The 26,750-nt window shown below is 36.9% G+C and overlaps 7 protein-coding genes across 8 annotated transcripts; 1 reads left to right on the plus strand and 6 right to left on the minus strand.

Annotated features, from left to right (window-relative positions):
* Positions 1–1,191: 1,191 nt before the first annotated feature.
* Positions 1,192–2,920, minus strand: LOC149705178 (glutamate receptor-like). The gene is made up of 8 exons (XM_089865653.1): positions 2,870–2,920; positions 2,711–2,802; positions 2,564–2,651; positions 2,346–2,507; positions 2,141–2,294; positions 1,857–2,077; positions 1,492–1,793; positions 1,192–1,435 (listed from the first exon to the last, which is right to left on the minus strand). The coding sequence occupies exons 1-8, from the start codon at positions 2,918–2,920 to the stop codon at positions 1,192–1,194; spliced, it is 1,314 nt and encodes a 437-aa protein (XP_089721779.1).
* Positions 2,921–3,511: 591 nt separating this feature from the next.
* On the minus strand, positions 3,512–5,444 carry LOC149705179 (glutamate receptor ionotropic, kainate 2-like). The gene is made up of 8 exons (XM_089865654.1): positions 5,391–5,444; positions 5,220–5,329; positions 5,064–5,151; positions 4,796–4,960; positions 4,576–4,729; positions 4,300–4,517; positions 3,775–4,073; positions 3,512–3,713 (listed from the first exon to the last, which is right to left on the minus strand). Exons 1-8 carry the CDS (start codon positions 5,442–5,444, stop codon positions 3,512–3,514), a joined length of 1,290 nt encoding a protein of 429 aa, XP_089721780.1.
* Positions 5,375–6,912, minus strand: LOC149705180 (uncharacterized). The gene is made up of 3 exons (XM_089865399.1): positions 6,749–6,912; positions 6,396–6,694; positions 5,375–6,330 (listed from the first exon to the last, which is right to left on the minus strand). The coding sequence occupies exons 1-3, from the start codon at positions 6,902–6,904 to the stop codon at positions 6,111–6,113; spliced, it is 675 nt and encodes a 224-aa protein (XP_089721525.1). The 5' UTR covers positions 6,905–6,912; the 3' UTR covers positions 5,375–6,110.
* A 2,027-nt stretch (positions 6,913–8,939) lies between these two features.
* LOC149705181 (uncharacterized) lies at positions 8,940–10,171 on the minus strand. Its single transcript, XM_089865655.1, has 4 exons — positions 9,901–10,171; positions 9,622–9,839; positions 9,254–9,552; positions 8,940–9,177 (listed from the first exon to the last, which is right to left on the minus strand). Exons 1-4 carry the CDS (start codon positions 10,010–10,012, stop codon positions 8,940–8,942), a joined length of 867 nt encoding a protein of 288 aa, XP_089721781.1. The 5' UTR covers positions 10,013–10,171.
* Positions 10,172–12,018: 1,847 nt separating this feature from the next.
* Positions 12,019–22,919, minus strand: LOC149705182 (uncharacterized). Its single transcript, XM_089865374.1, has 10 exons — positions 22,834–22,919; positions 14,222–14,310; positions 14,101–14,155; positions 13,971–14,029; positions 13,837–13,900; positions 13,314–13,496; positions 13,093–13,246; positions 12,797–13,017; positions 12,421–12,728; positions 12,019–12,368 (listed from the first exon to the last, which is right to left on the minus strand). Exons 2-10 carry the CDS (start codon positions 14,257–14,259, stop codon positions 12,146–12,148), a joined length of 1,305 nt encoding a protein of 434 aa, XP_089721500.1. The 5' UTR covers positions 14,260–14,310; positions 22,834–22,919; the 3' UTR covers positions 12,019–12,145.
* LOC149705183 (32 kDa beta-galactoside-binding lectin-like) lies at positions 16,817–22,630 on the plus strand. Of its 2 annotated transcripts, none has more exons than XM_089865369.1 (9): positions 16,817–17,101; positions 20,480–20,568; positions 20,771–20,972; positions 21,036–21,164; positions 21,234–21,322; positions 21,396–21,720; positions 21,788–21,862; positions 21,930–22,018; positions 22,099–22,630. In XM_089865369.1, the coding sequence occupies exons 1-9, from the start codon at positions 17,036–17,038 to the stop codon at positions 22,424–22,426; spliced, it is 1,392 nt and encodes a 463-aa protein (XP_089721495.1). In that variant the 5' UTR covers positions 16,817–17,035; the 3' UTR covers positions 22,427–22,630. The 2 variants fall into 2 exon arrangements, with proteins under 2 accessions (XP_089721495.1, XP_089721496.1); XM_089865370.1 differs by lacking the exon at positions 16,817–17,101 and adding an exon at positions 19,362–19,559.
* Positions 22,920–23,399: 480 nt separating the features above from the next.
* Mlp60A (Muscle LIM protein at 60A) lies at positions 23,400–26,649 on the minus strand. Its single transcript, XM_089865409.1, has 4 exons — positions 26,491–26,649; positions 24,550–24,672; positions 24,307–24,481; positions 23,400–23,948 (listed from the first exon to the last, which is right to left on the minus strand). Exons 2-4 carry the CDS (start codon positions 24,662–24,664, stop codon positions 23,915–23,917), a joined length of 324 nt encoding a protein of 107 aa, XP_089721535.1. The 5' UTR covers positions 24,665–24,672; positions 26,491–26,649; the 3' UTR covers positions 23,400–23,914.
* Positions 26,650–26,750: the final 101 nt, after the last annotated feature.

The following is a 26,750-nucleotide window of genomic DNA, read 5'->3' on the forward strand; positions in this document are numbered from 1 at the left end:
TTCCGCCGGGTGTTTTCGGTCGAGTGGAAATCTAGCTTTAAGACTACCCAAATGCTGTTAAATCAAAAATATTGATCAATAAATGACAATCACGGCAATTTTATTCATTATCAATTTTTCATTGAGGCGGATCTACATTCAAAGTGAATTACAAAGATTGTCCCCCTTAGTTTTGATTTTAAATCGAATCACTGAGTGTTCCTAAAAACGGCGCGACTGCACTAGGTCTCTAAAGTCTAAACTCTAAAGACTGCCTGCCCAAATGCTGTTCAATCAAAAATATTGATCAATTAATGACAGTCACGGCAGTTTTATTCATTATCAATCTTTCATTCACATTCAAATCGAATTACAAAGTAAAATGTACAACTTTTACAAATCGTTTTTCTTCCGGCTTGAACACGAAGATGAACAGAGTTAATTTTATCGTCATTTGTAACAAATGAGAGTTATTTTTAATTTGTTTTTTAATTTATTTTTAATTGCGAATGGTGCACGTGTACAAATTCTAGGGTAAAGTCATTTGTTGCGAAATAGTTTGTGCCGAAGTAATTCAGTCAGAAGTTCAAAGGTGGACACCAATTGTAGCAATAACAAAAGGGCAAAGGCTGCGAATAGGTTATTCATGGTCAAGGGTGTGGCGTCATTATGTTCCGGTTTGTAGAAACATTTCCAGTAATTTTGACTTTCTTCGTTTATCCATTTCCCCTATGCAATCGTTTACATAGCACTTTTCACCAACTTTTTAAGTACTAAGCTTTCAATTGCAGCTCCTTCAAAATTACGTATTTCAAATCGAATATTTTCTAATTTCATTTTAACCTAAAACTATTTGGAAGATCGAATGTTACTGATTAAATCGAAACATTCTACGGAACCTTGTATCTGACCCTATCTTAATACGCCTTTGGACAAAGTCTAAAGCTTCTGCAAAAAATAATTGACGTTAGCCTTGGAAATAGGACAAATATTCTTTCCAATGAACGAGTTAATATCATCATCGCTAGCTCCCTTTAAATTAACTTCAGATATACTAACACAAAATGCTACTTGGTTTTCCGTCAAATTTTGCGTGCCTTCTGGGGTGTCTTCCGTACATAAACATACATTCGTAACGAATACACTCTTAATTTATTTCTATCAATTATTTGAAAGTAAGATGATCTACTTAGTGATGCGGATTATCTAGTTCTAAGCGCTGATTTTTTTCCTCAAAAATTTAGCATTAGCGACTTTGTGTTTTATCATTTCCGCGAAAAATACTAGAAGAGCTACGAAGTCCATAATCAGTAGGAGAATAAAAGCTCCCGACAAGTTGTTCATTGATAAAGGCGTCGCTTCGTTGTACTCGGGTTTTAGGAAACATTTCCACAAATCACGGCTGACGTCGTTTAGCCATTTATCAACCAAGTGACCTTCCAACAACCAGCGAAGACTATGGACGTAGTACTCGGTCAAAATCACGAGTACCAAATATTTTTTATGACTCACCGTTTGTACATCTTCTGATAAAGGTCATCGTCCATTCCGGGTCCCGCTAGAAAGGCGAACGTAAATGTTCCGCAGATTCCTTCGAAGTAATAAACCGTACGAGTTCCTTTCAGGTCCCGACACATTTTAGCAAAATTAATCTTAAGGATGTTGGAACCGGCGAGCGCGACAGACTTGCCATCCTTAATACTTTGGTAAAGATCGGGTTTGTGAAATTCGGGAATAGGAAAGGCCGCCTTGTGAATTCCGTGTTTCTGAACCGATTTCCAAATAGCTTTATACGCCTCGACATCAGCGAAATCCTAAAGATTTAAGGTTTCTGAATTAAGACCGAGGCACTCGCCGCGGAATTGATCGAGATTTACCTTAGTGAAGCATTCGTAAAACGAGTAGTAATCCGGAAACCGTAGAATCAGTTCCGGATGTTTGGCCAAATCATCCGCGTTGCTCATCATCTCTCCTTCCGAATTGATCATAAGTAACGCCTTGAATTGTCCGGAAAAGGAATTGAGAAGGACGATCATGCCCAGTAACCAACTAGCAAACAGGAAACGGGTCCTAGACGACGATGGGTTCCGCGGCGATCCTGTTTACAATAAACCCAGCAAATTTCGCAAAAAAATCGCAAAATAATTCGCTCAATTTTTACCTTCTTGGAAAAAAGCGGCTAAGTAAGACCAAAAATAAATGTTAAGCGTTTCTCGTACGGCGTTCTTGAAACCCTGGCGTTTGTGCATCAGGATATCGCTCAATGACGAGGCTACGATCAAGGTTGCCATTGCAATTCCAATCCAATACCACACCTAAAAGATTTCATTTATGAAATGGGTCATAGCACTTTACCTGTACTTTACTTCAACGCTAAATGTCATTAAAAATGAAAAGAAATTGCTTGGTTTTTGACTGGTGGTTGAAGCGAGCGTCAGATACGACGATTTAATAAAAGGAGGCATCATGCGGAAATCCTCAACGTGCGCGGCCGTTATGACGGAAGGCCCCAGTACTACGTCCGTTTTCTAATTAAAGTAATTAGTTTACGACGTAAATGTTATTTAAAATCATTTGTACTAACGTTAATCAGCAAGTTCCTCATGATTCCGTACCATCGTCCATTTTGCTTTGGGACATTCGCCCAATCATTACTTAAGGTAATCTCTAAACTTTAAAATAACTTTCTATTAAAACCTATCCTTTAAGGACATTGGAACCATTAGGTTACTTGAGGTTTAGTTTCTCCGTAAAAACGGAAACTATTTTTGCAATAATTCCGTCGAATTTTGTCTCATCGCTTCCAACACTCCACGGATAAACCTATCTCATTAATTAGATTAATTGAACGTTAAATATGTCTCAATCACTACTAAGCGCATACACTTACGGGCAAAAATACAAATTTCAGCAATTTGCGAGTAGAATTGAAGTTAGCCATTACGCGCGACACAAATTGAAATTGAACTGTTCTCTTCAAGAAAGCGATTTGATTTGGGAAAAACTTTATTTATACTCGACGCATTCGTTTCATAATTAGATTTAAGACGGATGGTTCGAGCCATTATGTCATGTTTTGTAGTAATTGAACATGGTTCTGTTGCGAGCGGATTTCATTTCGTTCTTCAAAGTGTGTCTTGTGAAGATTTCCACCCCCCCCCCTTGGTTTTGGTATTAAATCGAATAACTGGGTATTCCTAAAATTCTAAAGACTACCCGAACGCTGTTAAATCAAAAATATTGATCAATAAATGACAATCAAGGCAATTTTATTCTTTATCAATCTTTCATCAAGGCGGATCTACAGTCATAGAGTGAATTACAAAGAAATGTACAACTTTGACAAATCGTTTTTCTTTCGGCTTAAACACGAAGATGAACAGAGTTAATTTTATCGTCATTTGTAACCAATGACAGTTATGTTTAATTTACTAAGATTGTGGTAGAGAAAACGGATACCTAATTTTCTTCTATTAGCCTCGCATTGTCTAATTAGAAATCTTCAATTAAATGAAAATTAACTTGGCTACGGTTATTTCATAATTATTTCGCCAATTAGAACGAATCCAGCAGCAAGTTGCAACAGTAGAAGTAAAGCGAAGGCTCCGAATAGGTTGTTCATTGACAATGCTTTGGCGTCATTATGGTCTGGTTTGTAGAAACATTTCCAAAAGTCCCGAGTCGCGTCGTCGATCCATTTGTCGATCAAGTAGCTTTCCATCAACCAACGCGTGCTGTATACGAAGCAATATTTTAATTATAATCATTAGCGTTAATTAAGTTCTATATACTCACCGTTTATGTATACCATCGTAGATATTCGGATCTAACCCACGTGCCGCAAAGAAAGCGAAGAAGAAATTACTGCACACTCCTTCGAAGGTGTAGAGGGAACGTGGTCCTTTTATTTCGTGGCATAATTCTTCAAAGTTTACTTTCAGCATGGTTGGGTCAGCGATAACGACGGTAGTGCCGTTTTTAACTCGCTGGTAGACATCCGGGTTATGAAGTTCGGAAATGGCGAAAGCCGCCTTGTCCAATCCGTGCTTTTCAACAGTTTCCCATATCTTTTTGTACGGTTTCAAATCCGTGTCCTGAATACGTCAAATTAAGACTCGCCATGTTTTAATAAAAAACACTCACGAGACAGACGGAACTTCCGGTATCTGGACGCGAAAACTTTAGATATGACTTCTTCAATCAAATGGACATCATTGATGGACTGGTAACTTTGAAGCCGAATCTAAAGTCTTTGTTGTCCACATACCCAATCAATGCTCCGCCTTATCCTTGTATCATGCAGGAAAGGTTTAATTATACCCGGAAGCAATGAATAGAGGCCCAATAATTAGGAAATGTGGGTAAGAGATCGGTCCGGCAAGCCAAGTCGTTGACGTCCTTCATTTTGTTACCGTCGTGACTGACCAACAGAAGAGCTTTGAATTGACCACTAAAAGAATTCAGTAGAACCAAGACGCTCAAGAGCCAAACGCCCAGAATAAAACGAGTTCTCGAATGGATAGGAGGTCGAGGGTAGCCTGCGTAATCAAATTAAGTCAGCGACACTTCACTTTGATGAAATTGATTAAGTCTTACCTTCGAAACATAAAGCTGATAAATACATCCAAAACATCATGCTAAGGGTTTTCTTGTATGGTCTTCGAATACGACGTCTTACGTTGGAAAAATGGTCACTCAGCGATGACGCGATTATGAGAGCGGCCAGAGTAACGATGATACCGTACCAAATCTGCGTCATTCAAATTTAACAACTACTGAGTAAACGGTGTTGGGCATTTTAGAAATGAGAGCGAACCTCTTTTTGAAATGTCATCAGGAAAGAGAAAAAATTGGATGGTACGTAATTGTTAGTCGAAGCCATGGTCAAGTAAGATGTTATTTCGTAGTAAGGAGGGAACATGTGAAAATCCTCGATGTGATGTTCGCCAGGAATAACGGGTCCTACTACAATGTCAAACTCCTGAATATTAAAATAAATAAATAAAAATAACCATAAGGCTATCACATTCTTAATAAGTCCGGGTCACGAGGATAATTGCCGAGAATATCGGAATACTTCTCACCCTATCGTGCAATTGCTTCAATAATCCTTGCCATTCTCCTTCCGTATTATCGAATGAGCTCCAGTCGTGGCTTTCGCTCATTTCAAATCTAATTAATTAAATTAACCGTTAAAATGTAATTATTTTTTCTTATATTTGCTTAAACTAGTGACTCGCGTTAAATTGAGGCTCGAAGACATAATGTCCACCATTTTCCCAATTATTCCGCTAAATACGTGATTATATTCTTCATCAACGTCTTCGCTGTCTATACTCCATGGTTTAATCTAAGTTAATTTAAATTTAGTAACTTATCCCGGGACATTTTGCGTAAACTAGTTTACTTACCGGCAGAAACACGGATCTCAATACTCTGCTTCTACTCACGTTAAATTTAGGCATATCAGGATGGTGGAACCAGATGACTTAAAATGGCTTACTTGTCACTCTAAAATTATCGTAGTTCACCTCTCAAATTCTATGATCCGAGCTCGGGCCCAGCAACACTCGAAACGTGTGCAATTTCCTTGATACACTAACGTGTTTGGCTCGAATTGTAAATATTTATGAAGTTAATGTCTATTTTATTTAAACCAAAAAAATAATACATTACTAAAATGTTTTTAAAATAACATTAAGACATAATGTAGATCTGTGAAGATACATTAAAGGACAATCCTGATGAAAATTTTACCGTTTTTGTTATCGAGATAATGCAATAGCCAAATATGTTCGCGAAAAAGAAAATTACGCCTTGAATTAGTCCTTTGAGTTGTATTTTCTACCTTGGCTTACACAACTGACAATGTTTACGGAAAACTAAATACCGAATTTGTTCGAGATAACAACGAAACTAAGTATTATTTCATTCTACTTCTAGTCATTTTTCAGGTAACTCGATATGTCTCTATTTGCAAAATTGCCTCCCAGTTCGTGTTCCGATTTAACTGCCTCGTCAGAATTGATGTTGTATGAAGAAAGTCGATAAACGTGCAGTTTACACGCTAATCTATCGTAAATCTATATGGAAATTGCGAATGGTGCACGTGTACAAATTTTGAGGTAAAGTCATTTGGCGCGAAAGAGTTTGTGCCGAAGTAATTCAACCAGAAATACAAAGGTGGACACCAATTGTAGCAATAACAAAAGGGCGAAGGCTCCGAATAGGTTATTCATGGTCAAGGGTGTGGCGTCATTATGTTCCGCTTTGTAGAAACATTTCCAGTAATTTCGACTTTGCTCGTTAATCCATTTGTCGATCAAGTAACTTTCAAACATCCAGCGTACGCTACCAAACAAAAGTATCTTAGTTTATTATTAAATGACGACCGTGTAAACCTGGTATACACTTACCGCTGATGAATAGCCTTTAATACATTCTTATCGATACCGGGTGTAGCGAGGAAGGAAAAGGAGAACATACTGCAAACTCCATCGAAAGTGTAAACGGTTCGCCTTCCTTTTAACTCTTGACAGACTGCCGCGAAGTTCATCTTAATAATATTCGGGCCCGCGATTAAGACGGATTTACCGTCTTTTACACGCTGATATAATTCGGGATCGTGAAATTTCGACATATGGAAAGCGGCATTCGACACGCCATGCTTCTCAATTGTCTTCCATATCTTTTTGTAAACTTCCAAATTGGTATCCTGCAAAGACCTCGTTTAATTTCAATTAAACTTAAAGATATTTATTAAAATTACTCTAAGGCAATGATACAAGGTCCAGTAATCGGGGAAAGTGGGGACGAGATCAGTTCTACGCGCTAGATCATTGACGTCAGTCATTTTGTCCCCTCCTTGGCTGATAAGAAGCAGAGCTTTGAACTGACCAGAAAACGAATTCAGTAGGACTATCATGGCCAACAGGCCAATGGCCAGAGTAAAACGCGATCTTGAGGATGGCGGATTACGAGGCGAACCTATGGGTACATAAAAGAATCACGTCTTTAAAATTCAAAAAATAATTTCCTTAAAAGATTAGGCCTACCTTCGTTAAAGAAGGCTGCAAGATACATCCAAAAGTTTCCGCTAAGTGTTTCCTTGAATGGTTTAGAAATATGGCGTTTCACATTGTACGAAAAATGGTCGCTTACTGACGAAACAATTATCAGCGTAGCCAGGGCAACCATGATACCGTACCAAATCTGATGAGGTTGAAATGTTTTAAATAAATTACTTACAATTAATTTATTCTTATAGTTCAATTAACCTCGATATCAAATGTCAGTAGGAAAGAGAAAAAGTTAGTAGGTCGATAATTAGAAGTTGAGGCGAGCGTCAAATAAGACGGAACTTCGTAGTACGTCGGTAATACATGGAAATCGGCCACTTGATCCTCGCTAGGAATTATGGGTCCTAGAATAACGTCGACTTCCTTAAAAGTATTATTTAGTATAAAAATATGATTTATATTGGCGGGAACTAACGAACGAGACTTACTCCATCAAGTAATTGCTTCATTAAACCAACCCATTTCCCATTTCTTTTCGTAAAAGCGTTCCAATCCTGACTTTCGCTAATATTAAAACTGAAAGTGGAAGGATTATTTAAATATTCATTATATTTCTACGTGTAGAAAATACGATTAATATCCGCAAACGTGGTTTTAAATTCGGTTTTCTCGCGTACTAACGGTTCTTGCTACTACTTCGATAAATATTTTAAAATGTATCTCGTACGTAACATTCAAATTGAGGGACATCAGGTCCATCATTTTCCCCAGTATGCCACCAAATTCATTTCCCAATGCGTTGTTTCCTACACTCCACGGCTTAATCTAAGTTAAATTAATAAACATTAAATCGTTCTTAAAAATATTTAAGTCCTTACCGGTAGATAAACCGTTTTTAAATCATTATGACTCGAATTAGACATTTTATATAAAATCAACGATTTTTGGTAAATTAATTTTATGTGTTATTAATAAAAAATGGCTCGAATTTCGTTTTGACTTGGGACAAATTAAGAGTTATTATAATTCGTTAAATGGACTTCTTCAAGTGAAACATTTTTCACGTACATTTAAATGCCAATTTAAAACAGAGAAACTTTGCGACTTCTCCTTAACAGTAACGCCGAGGATTAACTAAATTGAAATATTACAAATACAGCACCTATTCCATCGCTCAACAAATACTTAAATGAACTTTTTCAATAAGGTAACGTGTTTTTCGTTTTTCGAACAAAAATATTATTATAGTAATATATCTTTATTATTATTACTATGTTTATTTTATTTAAAAAATAATAGTATTACTTGGACAGTTTATTCAAATTGATAAGGGGTATGTTTCGAAAATGGGTTAAGTTGTATTGTTGCGAAACAAATGTGAAGCCCGCAGTTGGAATTGTAAAGGGGAGCGGGGACCAAAATGGGCATTTCTTTAACGTTATCCTTTAATTCTTTCCTATGGAACAAAGGAGTCGAGCCTCTTAAGAACTGTGTTTCCGCCCACTCGTAACAGCAAACAATATTTTTTTTTAAGAAAAATAGGAAATCATTAGCTTTGGGAGGAATATGAATTAACATCTCGCGAAACGCGTCATATCAATAAATATCTCTTAAGACAAACTGAAACTTCCTTCGTAAAATTGTTTCCGCCCAAACCCTGTTACCATTCAAATTTGATAGTCACCAATCACGTCAAAAGAAAATGATTTTTTTTTTTGCGACAGTAGGTATTTAATATCTGTGTTTATTATATCAGAAGTTAATAACTTTAATTCTGGGGAAGTATAAAACTATAGTCAAAATTTTCTATGGCATTCTTAAAACGGGTGGGGCGTAAATGTATCTCCCCGGTTAAAGAGCCGTTCCCAAACACTCGATGCTCAGAAGTTCTAGGAAAGTTTATAGTTCACTGTGCTTATCAAATCAATTTTCTTAATGTTGCTAATCGGGTTCGTTTAAAATAATGTATTTTACTATCGTACGAACGTATATTTCAAGAAATAGAATAATTAGAGCCAGCGGATAACCAATAAAACACACGCGACAAATGATTGTGAAGGCTTGTAAGTTAATAACCGCGAATATATCGACTGTTTCTTGTTCGCTGCACGGATGTAATTCGGCTTTAAGAGACGGGTTCAAGTTCTCGAAACAATCACCTTCGGTTAACCGGCGTAACCTAAAGTATGTAAATAAATATTCGTAAATGAGTTAAGTTCTAGAACACGCGCTCTGTGAAACTTTCCTCCACCTACCTGTTATTTATTCGATTTATTAGTATTTGAGAAAAATTATTGTTGAAAAATAAAGCCCTCGGTGATATTTTAACGGCGTCGGAGAGTCTAAGATGGCAAGTACCAGACATTGAGTATTTTTTCCTGATGAAATTCCAATTTTGAACGTTGGTAGTAATGACGAACAGTTTACGTTCCTCCACTTGTTGGAGTATAAACGGGTGTTCCAGTATGGATTGAATCGTTTGATAAGATAATTCCGAATTGGCATTAGCTCGTTGGACCACTTCGTGAAAGGCCGAATTTTTCGCCGCATTCTTCTACAAAACAAAGATTTTTGGTAAAAATGGTTGATTTCAACCGTCAGATCAATATTCCGAGGTACTTACAAGAACAAATGATGTTGTGGCCGACCCTTTGACAAGTATGGGATCCGCCTCGGGAAACAGAAAAACATCTTCAATCGTATTGAAACGCGCATCTTCGGACTTGCTCGAAAATTGAGAGGTCATCATTGATGAAATGTTAAGTAGCAAAATGAACGAAGTTAAACTCCATAAGACCAGAAGAAACCGCGAGATACCAATGCACTTTTCATTCTGAGGACCTGAAACGCTCATTTGTTTTAATGTTTAGTTTACAGTGTTTCGAAATGTAACGTATCTTACTGGTTCCCACAAGACACTGCAATAGAAATATCCACGAAAATCTAGTGTTTTCTACGCTATACGCGTTGATGAATTGTCCAACGATGTATATAACTATTGAACTGGCCATCATCAATAGTATTATCTGAGAAAACACAAAATGGTGTTAAGATTATTTTACTTCAACTTGAGTTTCCTTACATTTTTATCGACGACCGAGAAAATATCAATTTCATTTTTGGATTTCGTCGCGAAAAGGATATTGATCGATGACATAATGAAGGGAATTGAACTCTTAAATGATTCGTATCTGTCGTTGTTAACCGTACTCGGATTTAGCGAAAAATCAGCTTCCTGCATTTAATTAAGCGCCTATGTATTAATTTGTTTCATATCACGAGTACCTGTGATTGGTTTTGTCGTGATCGAACGTAATTTTTAGCAACATGTCTTACATCTCTTTCCAACATTCCCAAAGCACCGTTCCAAGTTCCACCAGCAATCTTTTTACCCCACGTGCTTTCGAGACAAGGAACCAAAGACACGCTGAAAAATCATTACAATTACTAAAAAATGTCTTTTTTTTTGGCACAAAATGTAATCTATAACTTGGTAAACGTTTGAATGCCTCATCTTTCACTAACCAGTGTATTTTGTAAATTGGTAATTGGGTGATTAACGACATACTTGAAATCTTCAAGATGTTTAATCCTTTGTATCGCGTCGACCATATATCCCGAAAATGTGTCGTTCATTTGCTTCATGATAAAAGGTGCCATCTTATAATAAAAAATTCAATTAATATCTTAAATTAACATAACTGATTTATTTTAATGAGTACCTCGAAGAAGGCTGCGCGAATCGACGTATTCATTGCCGTAAAATAAAATACGACTTGATAACGTGACTATATAGGCATAGACCACATCTTTCGATAAGTGATTACCAAAATGAATTGACTGATATTCAAATCTTCAGTTTAAAAAATAATGAAAAACATCAATTATTTGAAAATATACGGCGTGATACGCGCTACCATAACACTATAATGCTTAAGTATGAGTCTATCGATTCGAGTCAAAAGCACTATTACATTTAAAACAATATTCGTAGAAAATTCTTAATTTTTAACTTCTTGTTTGTTTATTATCAAAAGTTGAATACTTCTTCACAATTAAATCATTTGTAAAGTACATACCTGAAAGGTTGTTGTCCTTCCACGAAATAAAGTGACGGCAAATTTAACAAAAAGAATTCTTTCGCGGTACCAACTGAATCTCCAAGTACTCGAGAGCAGCAACATTTGCTTTCAAATAGAAAATCGTTATGTGTTCGTGTTCCGCGTAAAAGAACACACGACTTAAAGTGCTCTGTTTGCCGAGGTGCAGTGTACGCGTACGTACAAACTAACTACTCTTTTGCCCAATACGAATAATTCTAGCAACGCCTTAAAAGTTGTACAGTTAGAAACTAGAAGTTTGTAAAGTCTCTATTCGTGTAGCTTTGTTGAGGCGCGCTTAACAACGCTATTTTAATACGCGGTTGACATTACGTAATACGTCTTAACAAGCCTTAGGTTACCAAGTGCTCTTAAGATGTATGAGAACTACCTTCTGTGATCATAAACCGTATAAAGCGCAATTATTGTTAGGGTGAATAACTCGACTGAAAATGGCACGACCTAATCTGGAACCGGAGAAAGTTAAGCCTATATAATTGCTACTTCGGAAAGTACGCACGAAACTAACTTAAAAACTAATACTTCATGTGACGTATAATTATTGAAAACACTGAAACTTCAATCTCGTTGGAAGTTTCACGTTTCCACAATATCACGAAAGCCAAGGGGTTATGACGCGTTAGAGATACTAGTATATGGTTTTCCATTAGTTGGGCACTTATTATAATTGCTTTATTCGTGATTTCATTATCCCTTTGAAATATATTGATTAATACATTCATATTTCCAAGACTAAGACTCAAATAACTTAACAAAAGGCAGCAAGTTTTACTCGAATTCATTAAAGCATGGACTAGGGTTATTTTAATGAAACTTTGACACGTTTGCTGGCAACATATAGTTTATTGGTGCATGAAGAGCTCGCGTTAAAGTTTTGTTTCGATGAAACAGTTGTGTTCAAAACACATTAAGGTTAACCCGAATTAACCCTTTTTCTTTTTGGCGTATTGACGCTTTGCGGGACGGTATTCAGCGCCAACATCGGAATTATTTACAAGTTTAATCAAATTGTCTTCATCTTCGGGTTCATTTGCGAAGATAATAATACGAACTATAAATGGTGTTGAACATGCATACGACACTGGAGAAGGATATGCCATAAACCCAAATGATAAAAGCGCTGTAAGAACTCATGAAGCTCAATTTCGATACGGAGGGTTCGGGTTTTCGCCATTGAAGCAGTTCAACCATGTAGTTCTTTTGGAACAAATGATTTTCTAGAACCTTGGTTTCAAATGGCAGCGTGATACTGGAAATAATTATAATTTTATACTGGATTTTACGAAAGTTTTACGGTTTACCTTCTCAGGAGCGTTTCGAAAATCTTCAAACCATTTTCAGTCGATGTATTGACGCGGTAAGATATCGGAATGTACATGAGAGCTTTTCTGTACGAAGAATGGCTGATTTGCACCGTTTGAGAGTACTTCCATTTCGAGATACCGGAGTATTTTACGAAAAACGTGTCCAAGTTGATGTGAAAGAATTCCATACTCGAAAAATACGAGGCTCTCTTTTCGCTCATGTATTTAACGACGTCAATGTCGTCCGGGTCTCCAATCAGTTTCACATTTTCTTTGAAGTATTCTCCTTGAACATTATTTTTGACCTGCGAAATTTAAGCAGTGACAAACTTAAGGAACATATCTTACGAACTCGTGCATCCACCTTGCATACCCAAGCTTCCAGAAAATATCTCTCGTACGTGTAATAGAAGACCATTGGTTGAAATTGGGACTCAGGAATGACATCTTCGATTCTTTCCACAGTTACGAAACTCGTCGTTGAAAGTTCCCCCTTCATATGGCAATTGAGCTGCGAATAAAATATGGTAACTCCAAAAAGCCAAGATGCGAAGACAATCCTTCCCGCGTTGCTTAATGGCGGTTTGGCAAGAGCTGAACGCGCGAGAATAAATTGTTATTCGCTTAATCCAGAAAGTTAGAGTAAAAATCGAAGTAACAGATTCTTACGTTCACTGAAAAAGATACAAAAAGCTTCCCAAGCCGTTCTGATATATTTTTTGAACAAAATCAGTCTTCGAGATTTACCACGTACATCCCTCCAATTGAACGGCAGAAAAAATGGTGCCACCAGTAAACAAGCGAAAAATATTAGAATAACAACCTGAAAAATAAAACGTCAGGTCAATTTGCATATCTTCTTTTATTAAATTATAAGTTTTTAATATAACCTTGTCCTCCATTTCAAATATCTTTAGCGTGGTTACCACCGTTGCATTTGGAGACGTTGAAAATATGAGAGATTCGTCGGTAGCGAAGAAACACGGCGTGAAGTTAACCAAAATGGACTCGCGAACGTTGTTAACGTTTTCCGGGTTAAAATACGGAAAATATTTATAAGGTACGTCCATTTCCTTCAAATTTAACATTGGTTCAAGTTTGTACACGAGGAAGCGAGTAATGCTATATCATAAGTTCATAAGATACGTTCCATAAGTTTGTCACTGGTTACAAACTGGAGTGTATCACGAAGTGAGTGAGGTAGGTCATAGATTCGAGGTAAAGCGACGCCTGGTGAGGCGCTGCTACCAAAGGCTTAGTACATGCAGACTAAATAGGACTAGACGGAGTGCAAAATTAACCGAGTGTAGTCAATTCTCGCTTGTCGTTCTCGAACTAGCTCGAGCTGTAGTGTGTCATACTTAGGGAACATATCTTATAAACCTATGGCTACATTAACTTTCTTCGAATCACCTCTATTTGATACCAATTTTTCGACTGTTCATCCGGAATTGGACAGTACAGAACATTGATGCCGCTGTCATTTATTTAAAAAGTAATTAAACATAATCAATTAAAGATGTTCGAAATCGAAGTTGTCATTATACCTATTAACCAAGTAATTAACCATGAAAACTTGATGTGGCATTGCTTGGCCAAAATCTTCCTAATATGTATAAAACACGTCTGGTCATTCAACAACGAAATTTGAATTCGTGTCATTCATTAACCACTTACTTTAAATTGGTAAATGCTTATTTGAGAATTGATGGAGTTATTATCACCATGCGCGCTGAAGTTACGCATTTTATTTTAATTAAACGTCTTACTTTAAATTAAGGGTGTAAATGTTAACTACCTTTTGTAAAATACGCATTCCGATTGGTCCAAAATCATCTTGGTGTATCAAGGAATTGGACTAGAGGTTATGGATTTTTAAAATGAAATCTGCGAAGAAACAAATGAGCTTTTTAGTATATTTAAGTAAACTCATTTAGTAAAACACGTAATCAAATTGGTTTGTTACATTTTGTTAAACCGTTATTGAAACTAACAACAGTCCTGAGAATTTGTTGTAAACTTAACCATATCGCGTTGTTATTAGAACATTGTCAAAAACACTTGGTTTAAGTGTCAAATACCTTTTATTTTAAATCGTATCAAGCGATAAATGCAAGGGTGTGGTTTTCTTCGTATAATTTTGGGAATATTTTAATGCGGAATCAATATACCTGTTGCAAGCTCTAAGTCTACTTGGCCTAAAGTGTCGAAAATAGGACACGAGTTTGCTCTATAAGTTAATGTCTTTCGCACGTATCGCTGTCGTTACATTTATGTATCGCCAGTTATATCAAATAACCACGCTGGTCACGTCTATAGAGCTGCGAAACATTGACTCTACATCTTCCCGAACTGGACTGGAGTTGAAGTTGATACAATATGTGACATCGATAAATTTATGTCACATCTTTTGTCACATCAGTTTGTAGTTTAACATTTTAAAGGCTATTATTCACAGATTAGACAAGTTTATTTCGATAAGACACTGATATAATAGCTTTCTCAACGTAGCCTTATGGTGATAAACTTGAGGAAAAACAATGAAAAGTTTGTTTACTCGGCCGTGTTGTTTCGACATCTGGTGTACGCGTGAAATTGAAACCTTATTGTTTTTCAGGATAGAATTCTAAATCCATAATTTCTCTAGACTACAATTACGTGTATCTATTTCCAGCTCGACACAACACACCGAAAGGTGACGTATTGATTGACCTAATTGCGTTATTTATTATTCAGTTTGTGTTGAGTGTCGTTACCTATAATTTTCTTTTGAATACCAAACGTGATGAATAAGGACAGCGACTTTATATTATTCCTGGGGATTAGAATCGTGTCGGCCACACCTTAAGAAACTCGTAATGCACCTGATTTTAACCCTCTGACCTTTAGAACAGTATCTAATTCAAACATCAAAGTTTTCCGGAATCATTCCAACCTCTGACATTACTCTATCAATTGTTAAAACCACGCGGAATTTCAAAATTGAACATTGCACCCGACAAAACGACTTTAACGAATATTTTCGTTATTAGACCATAAGGATTTTTCGGTATAAAATACTTGGAAATGATAGTTACACATACTTACCCCAGAAGCTACAAACCACGATTTGAAAATAACTCAGAAAAATGCATTTACTCTTTTGCGGCACATCGATACCCTCTACGTTTTTTTAAGCCTTCGTGATATTAAAACTTACCATATAAACATATTGATTATTGTCAAGAGTGCATAAAAATGGTAGTAGGTAACTTATGGTATCTATAAGCGAGGCAATCTAACTCGAATACCTATTTAAGTTTGTTTTATCCATTGATAGGCGCTGGTACCACGAACCTTGTCTATGGCGGGTGGACACGTTGTCTTGAGTATGGGTGAACAACAAGAGACTACACTCGGAACTTAATTTTTCAGGACTCCATCTTCCTATTTAGTCTGCATTACTAAGCCTTTGACAGCGCCTCACCACCAGGCGTCGCTTTACCCACAATCTATGATCTACCTCACTCACTTCATGACAAGCTCTCGGTAACCACAGTAACAAACTTATGGAACATATCTCATGAACTTATGATAACATTGATCTACGGATTATGTTGAATTTTCAAATGTTTATGTTAGTAGATAAGATACTCTATTTTATATGCACTCTTTATTTCGTGTAACAGTTTTTGACGACTTGAAAATGTGTGGAAACGCGGTGTTTGCTATTCACGGTTCAATGTTAAGTGCAATGTAAACTGTACGTGTTTGGCCATTAAGACCCTTGTCCAAACAATATTGTTTTCTTAAGTAAAAAATATTAACCCAAGCCACTAATAATAACAGTCGGGTCGAATCTAAAAGGTGACCTATATTAATTTAAAATTCAATTGAAGCAGTCATAATTCGCAAATTTATTTAGAAACGTATAAAGGCATAACCATATAAAGAATAAGTAAGGGTCTGTAGTGAGGGCTCGTAGTATGGAGAAAATTAACTATAATATAGCGCCATCTGCATTTAAATCTTTGAACTTAATACTTATACAGAATATGATCTACTTATGTTAATGCATTCTGTCATATGATATAAATATCTCAGCCTCTGTGATTCATTCGTCAACCATAATAATATAAAATCTATCCAAACAAAAAATATATATCCAGTCATAGTTATTTGACTAAAATGGTTAGGATATACCATTTATAACATTCTCACAAAGCAACTTAGTTTAGAATACAAGTTCCTTAGCCATTATTTCCAAAAGCACTGATCCTTTTAGGGGGAAAAAATATAAATAGAAGACTGTGGAGAAAGACTCGCTTTAGCAAAAGAAAATCATGAAGATAAAAAATCTTAGTCGTCGTCCCCCCCCCCCCCGAAGGGCTGTATTCCTCCTACGTCAGTGACGTAAGACTATGCGGCGACGTGGGATGTCTAACCCTGTCTAGAGAACCCCTAGCCAACCTCGTGTGTAAAGGCATCTGCCGCCGGTTCTAGCTGCTGCTGATTTTTCGACTAAAACAGGGCGGTTTCCACATCGACTCAATTTTTAAAAGGATTCCGATACAAATTAGCTTTTTTAGGCTTTAATTATTTGTAGGTTTTTATTAAACGCGCACCGTTCGATATGTCTCTAGTAAGCAAGCTAATTCAAAGCGCCGCATCTTCCGATGGATTGCACTATCTCAATCCCGTAAGTCACCCAAATTGTTATTATTAAAATACCTTTACATTATATTGACAGCTATTGATTTATTAGTGAAATTAATTTCTTAAAATGTACTGACTGATATGACAAAGTATTTCATAAATAATTTCTTAATATTTATTAATATAGAATATTTAATAATATCAATTTGATTAATTTAATTACGACCAAGATATTAAGTAAAATAGCTAATTAATATTGAATTTAAGAATTCTTCTTCTCGATAATATTAAAGTTTAAACAATGTATACGCGGGACATTAACCCGTGCTCATTTTAGACTGGGAATTTGGGCAAAGTTTCAGAGAACATTACAACCCAGCCTCCATTTCAAAACAAAAAAAAAAGAATATAAAAAAGTCATCCTCTAATTGATTTAAATAATAATTAGGCACTCCTTCAAAAATTATATCCACGTTTTAGTGTTTAGACTTAATTGCTAAGAAGAATTCGCGTTTCACCCAAAAACAATTACTTTAAAGATTCGTGGTTTATGCTTAATTAAGACACGGCTAAATTTAATTGGATTAAAAACATTAAATCTGACATTTAGTTTAAGATTTAAAAGTTCGTTTTTGATATTTCCACCGATTGAATTAATTATTAATGACTTAAATATATTTTAATTAATTTATTTATTTCTAAACGCTAACCAGATTATTAAAAAAATAATTCACGTTAAATTTATTAAGTGAAATTCATTATTCGTAACAATGATAAGAAAAGGTGTGGACTGAACCGTCACGTTGGCCATTTCTGATTTCTCTCCGATAAGGCGAAGAAACCGGTTTTAAATCATAGAAAGATGAATGAATGGAATGACTCAGATACTTAAATATTATGAAGCAATCACGTCACTACAGACACACCCTTTCTCTTTCCTGTTACCATTTTAAATGGTCATTTCATAAACCGCGAGTTTATATCATTTTAAATTATGATTTCCGATAATCATTTGATTATGGGAAATTCTTCCATCTTACCGAAATTATAAATTCTATAGAAGTTTAATTTATTTTCCACAACTACATCATGATCTTTAAAGCACGTAGCTAAAGGTCGTGTATCAGAAAAAGAAAAATACCAAATTAAAAATGTATACCTAATATCATAAGTTTATAATTAACGTTCCCTAAGTATGGCACTTACTATACTTCGTAATGCTACTGAGAGACTTACAGCTCGAGCTAGTTCTGGGAGAACGACAAGCGAGAATTGCGGACCACACTCGGTTGTTAATTTTGCAGGACTTCCATCTAGTCCTATTTAGCCTTTGACAGCTCCTCACCAGCAGGCGTCGCTTTACCTCGAATCTATGACCTACCTCATTCACTTCATGACTAGCTCTTTGTAACCAGCGACAAACTTATGGAAGGAACATATCTTATAAACTTATGGTAGTATTTATGGTTATAAATTCGTGTTTCGCAATTTATGAGTAAGGTATTAAAATAGCCGGTTGAAGAAAAAGGCTAAAGAATAAATTACAAAGGCGGGAAATAATTATAAACCAGTCTGACTGCTACGAAGCTGTATCATCAGCTAGCTATCCGCGTGGGATCCTTAAAATGCTGGATCGTGAATTCCATTCCCAAGCGCGGATGAAAAGAAATGAAAAACCGGCCTCCAAAACACATTCTTTTTACGCGCATTTATACCTATCACGCATTTTTACGCGTTCGATAATGCCAGCCAGCTAAGTTAAAATTGTGTCAAAGTCCTCTTTTCGCCCGGTGACTTTGAACTGGTACTCTATAGTGACGCTTGAATGTCCTTGTAACTGAAGTAGTTGTCCATGTATTGGTTGTCACGGTTGGAAAGTCCTCTACGCTAATGATATGTTATTTCAAAACAGTATAGGCCTACCACTAGTTGGGATCCTAGCTTTATTGTATTAGATTAGATTTATAAGTCTTGTACCGTTGTTTTTTAAGTCTCTGTTAATTCGTATGTAGTTGGCCAGCACTCAAAATGTTTGCTAAAGATAGATACCGGTAGAGTAGAAGATTTGATAAAATAAGAAAAGGCTTTGGGTAGTTGCGAGTAGCGTTGCAATATGTTAAACATGTAAAATATGTTGGATAATTAGCAAGTCTAATGGAATAGTAGTGTATTCGCGCTTATTTACCTCAGTTTCTACCCACGTGGTAAGCCACTCTTTTTTAGTGGATCAACGATATGAAGCCCCATAGCATTCTCTTTTGAAGTAATATGAACAACTTCGATCAATCCCCTTGAGCTCAGACCACCTACCCATGGACAGGCATGAGGATAGGGAGCTAGGTTAGGAAAGTGTAACGCCTGACGAAAGCGCCGCGGTGGCGGCTTCTGGAAATTCATCTCCACAAATAGACTCACGTGAAAAATATTAATTCTTGCTCCCTCGAGAACAGTGGCCTATAATAGGCGTCAATAGATGGCAAAAATCTTATAAATGTGACATAGTGAGTAAACCTTTATCATTCGTTTATTTTTAGTTCATCTCATTAAAGATTTATAAACGTTATATTTATAATAGTTTAGTAAATATAACTCTGGGTTACTTTATAAGACGAATAAAATAATAAGCCTTGGCCAAAAAACTAATTTTGTCTCTTTAAATGATCACGTGTCACTTGTGGAGATATATTGCGGTCCGCCGACACATGAGGGCGCGTGCTACGCGTTTCAATTTGAAAACCGCGGTTTAACACTGGGATACCTGTCCATGGGTAGGTGGTCTGAGCCTTGAGTATAACTAAGGGATTATTGTTAAGTACTAGGCTAATGATGACAAAGTTTGGAAGGACATCGTAGCTTCTGAGACACAGTTTTGTCGCTATTTGATCAAAACAGAGAAAACGCAACCGAAGCAAATTAATATTAAGTAATACCAGGAATGTGTTAATAATTGGAAATAATCAACAGCCTTCATGAGGATACGCGAAGATCCACCTAGCAAATATTTGATAACTGATCATTACTAGATGAATTGACGTCAATTGTACTATAATTATATATATTGATGTGATGCGCATTTAAGAGCGAGCGTATAATTTTATTTAGGGCTAGTAGGTGATCTTTGTCGTCAAGTGGTCTTGGCTCCGGAACAAAAATGTTCATTAAGTCCCAATGTCTTCCTATCTCTTTGTATTTTCAAGGCCATGATCTTTTAATAGCCAGCTTATAGAAGACATCGTACACTTGTTGGAGCGCGAGAGAAATTCGTACCGCGATAAAAGAAAAACGACCCTAAATTTATACGCAGTTCGCTTAGGAATCTTAAACCCCTTAGTTTCGTTTACCTTAGCTCCCCGTAAATACAAACCGCACCCTTCGACATCAATTGATTTTATATTTGCTTCCTTTTGGTTTGCTATTCTAGCCGCTTCCTCATGCCAACGCTATACCCGGTGGTTTGGCCATCGGAACTAAGATCTACATACAAGGAATGGTGGCTGCCCAATTTTCAAAGTAAGTCCTTGCCCATGTCCATTTTTTCTTTCCTAGAAAAATGCTCAACACGATAACGCTTAGTTTAGCCTCTCATTCAAAGTGTTTCGTCTATCTCAGTGTAGAAATTGAGTCTAGCACCAAATTGAGCGAATCTAGCGACTTGAGCGTTCGCTATTTCTTCAGCGTGTTGACCCAAGTTTCTCGCACCATTTCGTTGCAGGTTCTCCATTAATCTACAGCGCGGCTCGAGTGAGGAGGCGGATGTGTATTTCCATCTGGACGCACGAGCGGAGTCTGCCGTGGTGGTTCGAAATACCCGTCAGGCCGGTAATTGGGGTGCAGAGGAGACGGACGGCGGGATGCCTTTCGCCCCCGCTACCCCTTTCCTGGTGGTCATCAGCGCTTTCTCCGACATCTACGAGGTTATTTATACTGACCCTAACCATCTAGAAACTAACTAATCTCAACTTAAATTCTTCGCGCAGATCGAAGTGGACGGAAAACAGTTCGCGAGCTTCGCGCACCGTGATGATCTACCCCTAACCAACGTAACTCATTTGACTGTTCAAGGAGACCTAATCATTACGTCCATTCATATTCCTATCGAAACCATGGTAAGCTTCGAGGCAAACCTAAGATAGGTATTCGTACGTTCTATGGGCTCATGTTTATCTCGATTCTAGCCAAAGGACTTGAGATTAGGTATTCCTGGAAAGGTCAGAGTGGGCGACTTTATTTCCCTTAAAGGAACTCCCAACAGTGATGCAGATAGGTAATTAAAATAATACTTTATCTAATTAGAAGCGCTTTATTAATCAACTGCTGGTATTAATACCGTATTTTAGAATAATCATTAACCTCCAGTGTGGTCCGGGCTCGGGCGACGATGTAGTTTTCCATTTTAATCCTCGTTTTGGTGACGGACAAGTAGTGCGCAACTTTAGAGTCGATGACGTTTGGAACCCCGAAGAAGATCGTTCAGGCGGCTTCCCTTTTGCGCCGGAACAGTCCTTTAATTTGGATATAGGCGTTACTAAGAACGGTTTTCAAACTTGGGTCGATGGTGTCGAGTTTGTCAGTTTTCCTCATCGTACCGATATGACAAACGCTTGCGTGCTTCTCATTGGTGGAGATGTGCAAATGAGCAACGTCCGAATTAATACGATTGCCGTGAGGACATTAGCGTTTTATTAGCGAAGAAATTGACTTATTTTAATAAAATGGTTTCATTTTGTAGAGAAAACTCCCTCCGCAAAGTGGCGACGACTCGGAAAGAACCTATCAAGATTCTCAATTGCAAGTTTTCCACCCTGTAAGTTACGATGCCAATAAATACGCGAAAGCCTGGATTGAAACACGTTTTCTTTTTGTCGTTTTAGCCAATGCCTCTGGTGCAATTTGTGGATGGTGGTCTTGGACCCGGCAGGGTTGTGTCGATCTCTGGTGTAGTTGGTACAGAGCCCCAAAGGTATTTATTTCGCGTTTCACAAAAGGGTGGTAGTTTTGAAAACCTACCACAAATTCTATTCCGCAACTCCCGTTGTCTAGATTCGCTATTAACCTTCAAAGCGACGCGACTGGGGATACGGACATCATGTACCATTTCAACCCTCGCTTTAGCGGCGCTTCTAGCGATATCATTATCAACAGCCGAGAAGACGGTAACTGGGGTTCCGAAGTCCGTAGCTCCGAAACCATGCTCCTTTTGCCGGGAGTCGCTTTCGACATGCAAATCATCTGCAAGGATGATGGTAGCATCTTTACCGCCGTTAACGGATGCCCAATGCCTGAATTCCCCGCTCGATTAGACTTATCTAGAGCCGATCACGTGACGGCTGATGGCGATGTTGTCATCCGTAGAGTCGTCGTGTCTTAAGGTTCCTTTCTTCAACTCGGCTAACTGATTAGGCCTAATTAATATAACTGACTTACTCCTAAAAATGCTATTATAGGCCCCGAAATACTTAAAAAATGATTTTTATTTTGTTATGAAACTAAAGTAACGCTCTTGAAATTAAGTGTACGTCTTTAATGTTCTAAGAATCTCGTGGTTGTAATTAAAGCATAATTTTAACCAAAATCGTTATCACTTTCATGTTATTGTCTTTGTCAAATAATTCTATTCAAATTCAATAATTTAAAGATACGTAAGTAAATATTTTGTCAATGCCTAAAGAATCTTCTCTAACTGAAAGTTCCATTTTAACTTTATCAAAATAACAGACGTGACGAAATAATGGGGTACATTGCTTTATGAAAAATGCAACAAGTTATCGGACTAACCTTTGGCGACACCCATTCGTGATCTTCAGGAGTGGTTCAGCGACAGCGAAAATAAGAGCAATCACCAAAAAATATGCTATTCCCTGGTTATATAGGCCTATTTGCGCTATTGAAATTTGGGCTGGACTTACGCTAAGGTTCTACGATTGCCTTTTTCAATATTACGCGAAATAAGACTCTCAAGCGCGATAAAATGTAAACAGCGTGCATAAATCTTTATTAGTGTCGAGAAAAAAAGTTTAAATAGAAACAAAGAACCGGAACGAACTCGAATTAGGTGAAATTAAGAACTCCAGGAAACTTTATTCGAAGTTCTCTAACTTTGGAATAATCCAGCGTTACTAATTGAGCTTTTTTATCCACATTTCGTTTTCTTTTCGTTCATAGATGTAATTGAAAGTAGGCTACCTCAATGTAAAATCTAAGAAGATTAAAGAGATACGTTTTTCAACCATATTTTGTAGTATGGAAATCAACTTTTAGCTTTTCACGCAAAGATTTCGGTGAGTAGTTCACCGCTTGTCAGTCAAAGCCCATCAACAGTTTTTAAATTAAACTTGAGACTAGTTTCATTAAATATTTATTAAAATTTTAATTGTACACGATTAAGGTGAGATTTTACATAAGGCTACAATGTTAATCGGAATTAAACTGACGAATTTTGTTAACAAAAAATATCGGATATGAAATTTGAAAATAAAAATAGAGCAAAAAAGGTAGTTTTCTTTTCTTGGATTTTATTTAAAGTTTACAACTTTCTTTTGCGTGACGGATCGAATGTATTTTCTTGCTTAATAGCACTTTGTCCGTGATATTTCTTTTGTTTAATTATGAAAAAAAACTGATTCTTTTGATTAGTTTTTGAATAAATATATAAGAAAAAGAGAATAATAATGATCGAACACGTTTAATGATCTCTGGTTTTTTTGTTTTTGCAGACTTGCTTCGATATAATTTAAAATATATTAAGTCTCTCGCATGAAGAGAAATGGCTGGCAATTTTTATTAAAATTATTTATTTTTTTTATTGATGTTGAGATTTTTTTAAAAGCAAGCCACTAAAAGTTAGACGAATGTACGTTTAACCGTAAGTGGGGTCCAAGGTGGGCTTGTTGCTAAAATTATAAAGAAAATTTGAAAAATCATTAATAATCTTATCTATATTTCAGTTGATCAATCAGTAACAGTAGGGAAAATAAGGGTCGTCAGAAGGTCAAGGTATGTCCATTACTATCGTCCTATTCTAGGCCCCACTAACATTAATTAGCTTTACGATTAACCTCGTCATTTAATTGAACTTGTAAAAAAAGACACGTTGATTTCTAAAGAAACATCAATCAAATATTTCATTGGGAAGGGTTAAAGGTAATTATCGTCTATCCTTCCCTGTTTTCAGTTTTTAGCCATCCCAGCTCTTGGGTCAACTTGTTCTCGATATCGTAACCCTGAAAGTGCAGATAGATGAAAACTTACGACATGGCAGTTTCCGTGTTTCCTAAGTGCTCGCCCTTGTCCATGCTCAGGCAACCGGCACCACCACCGAAACCGTATCCCTTAGGTCCGAATTTCCTGCCGTAGCACTGCTTGCAGAAAAGCTCACCTCCGTGCTCAGCGGCGTTCGTGCTGTCCAATCTCTTATGGCAAAGACCTTTACAAGTACGCGACCACGAATTAATTCCTTACTTCAAAGCGACATTATAGAGACGCGAGTCTTACCACACTTGAAGCAGGTCTTGTGCCACTTGGATCCAGCGGCCAACATCTCCTCGGCGGCGTATACGGACTTGCCGCATTTTGGGCATTTGGCTTGATCAACTGGCTTGAAAGGCATGGTTCAGGCTGTGAAACATTGAAAAAGATCTGCTGTTAAAAACGCATTGTGGCTTACCACTAATATTTAATAAATATAATAAGAATTGAAATAATTTGTTGGTGGAAATAGACTCTTTCGAAAGATGAAAAACAAACTGCTGTTGGAAATTCTAATAGGTATGCGTGACATCGAATGATTAAAGTACCCATGCTCTAGTTTTAATTTAAATTAGTTTAAGTATCTATTTTTCTATTTCTAATTTTAGATCTTCATTGGAAAAGGCAGACGGCTTGCAATTTTAATCTTTGACCCGAAGACTGAAAGGTATGACTCTATTCTAAAAATACATTCGTAATCAAGATATCTCGTTATCAAAGGGATCCGAGTTTAACATCCTATAATTTCCCCAAGTCTATTTTTAAAATTGTAGGAACTACGCGAGCCGTCATTGTAAAAATATTGCAGAGAGTTAGGGTAAACTTTCAGTTGAAGGGGGAAAAACAAATTGATGAAAAAGAAAAAAAATAGAATCCAGAAAGTTTTTGCGCATGACGCGTTCAAGGTTCCAAAGTAAGCCAAGCCGTGACTTTGGTTGGCCCAGCGTTATCTCCGAAACTCATTTTCTTTCAAAGCGAAGAGGGAGAGAAATGCTCAAAATAAACTTCTCCCTGAGGTGGGGGAGTACGGCAAAGTTTATTTTGGTAACTGGGGGAAATATGCTTATTTCAGAGAGATCTCTCCCTCTCTCTCCGTCCAGACGCGAGAGGGGGGAAGGGGAAGGAAAAGTTTTTGGCAGTCACCATATTTGGTCGCTAGTTCCGATTTTTAACACGTGATATCCGAAGGGTGGAGTTTTCGGTTACCAGGATTGACCCACTAATTTCGAATGTGTTTTCTCCACTTCCCCCGCCACCCTCTCTCTCTCTCTCTCTGGCACGGATTTGTAAACTTTCTGGCTATAGATTTAGATACTCTTAGTTATTTACTTAAGAAAATATGTTAAGTATTTTCACTACAGTGATGGGAAACTATACAGCTATGGCTTTACGTCAAATGGGAAAACGAGTCGAAAGATTGAGATAAAATTACATTTTTCATTGGAAAGTTAGTATAAAATCGAGTTTGCATCGAAAGTTTAAGATGAAGTCGAAATTCGCTTAGAATGTTTTGAATGAAGTTGAAATTCGCATCGAAAGCTTGGATCAAGTGGATATTCGCATCGAAAGCTTGGATCAAGTGGATATTCGCATCGAAAGCTTTAGATGAAGTGGGATTTTCATAGAAAACTTAAGATGACGTGCAGATTTGCAACAAAAGCTTTCCACGAAGTGCAAATTTGCATCGAAAGCTTTTAAAGACGTTAAAATTTGCATTGAAAGCTTTGGATGAAATTGAAATTTGCATCGAAATCATTACATGATGTGCAAATTTGCATCGAAAGCTTTGGATGAAATTGAAATTTGCATCGAAAACATTTCATGATGTGCAAATTTGCAACGAAAGCTTTTCATGAAGTGCAAATTTGTTTCAAAAGCTTTAGATGAAGTTGCAATGTGCAAAGAAAGCTTAAGTTAGAAATCGGCTTCGAAAGCTTTTGAACTAGTTTTCTTTCTTCACATTCAAACTTTCAGGTTAAGTTCAAGCATTGTCTTGTCATATTAACTTTTTTCCTAAAAATTTTTTTTCTCCTAAAACTATAACTTTTTAAAATGGTTTAAATTCGTAGCTAACATCCCAAATTAAATTAATTTGAAACTATTGAAACATTCCCGGCGGAAGAAGAAAGTTCTTCGCAATTTCGAGAAAAGTTAAGCAAGTTGAAAGTGGAATGAATGAATACTCACGAGTTGTTGACGAGATAGTGTTGGGGATTAAGGACGGTAGTGAAGGAACGTCCAAAGGTTTCGGCCTGTGACTCGAAAAGTCTTCTCGGTTCTGGAACCAAAAACTCCTTTCGCGTGTCGCTCACAAAACTCGGACGTAAAGTGCTCGCAAATCGACTCCCGCAAATGTGGCACGCGTCACCGACAAACTCTCGCTTTTCTTCCCTTTTGCGCACGACCCGTATGCGGCAATGCTAAATAAAGCTCGGTGACGTCAGCCT

The sequence above is a fragment of the Phalangium opilio genome, unplaced genomic scaffold (assembly GCF_054372755.1).
Source record: "Phalangium opilio isolate 3A_F unplaced genomic scaffold, DU_Popi_V2 ptg000014l_1, whole genome shotgun sequence".
In the NCBI taxonomy this organism is placed as follows: Eukaryota; Metazoa; Arthropoda; class Arachnida; order Opiliones; family Phalangiidae; genus Phalangium; species Phalangium opilio.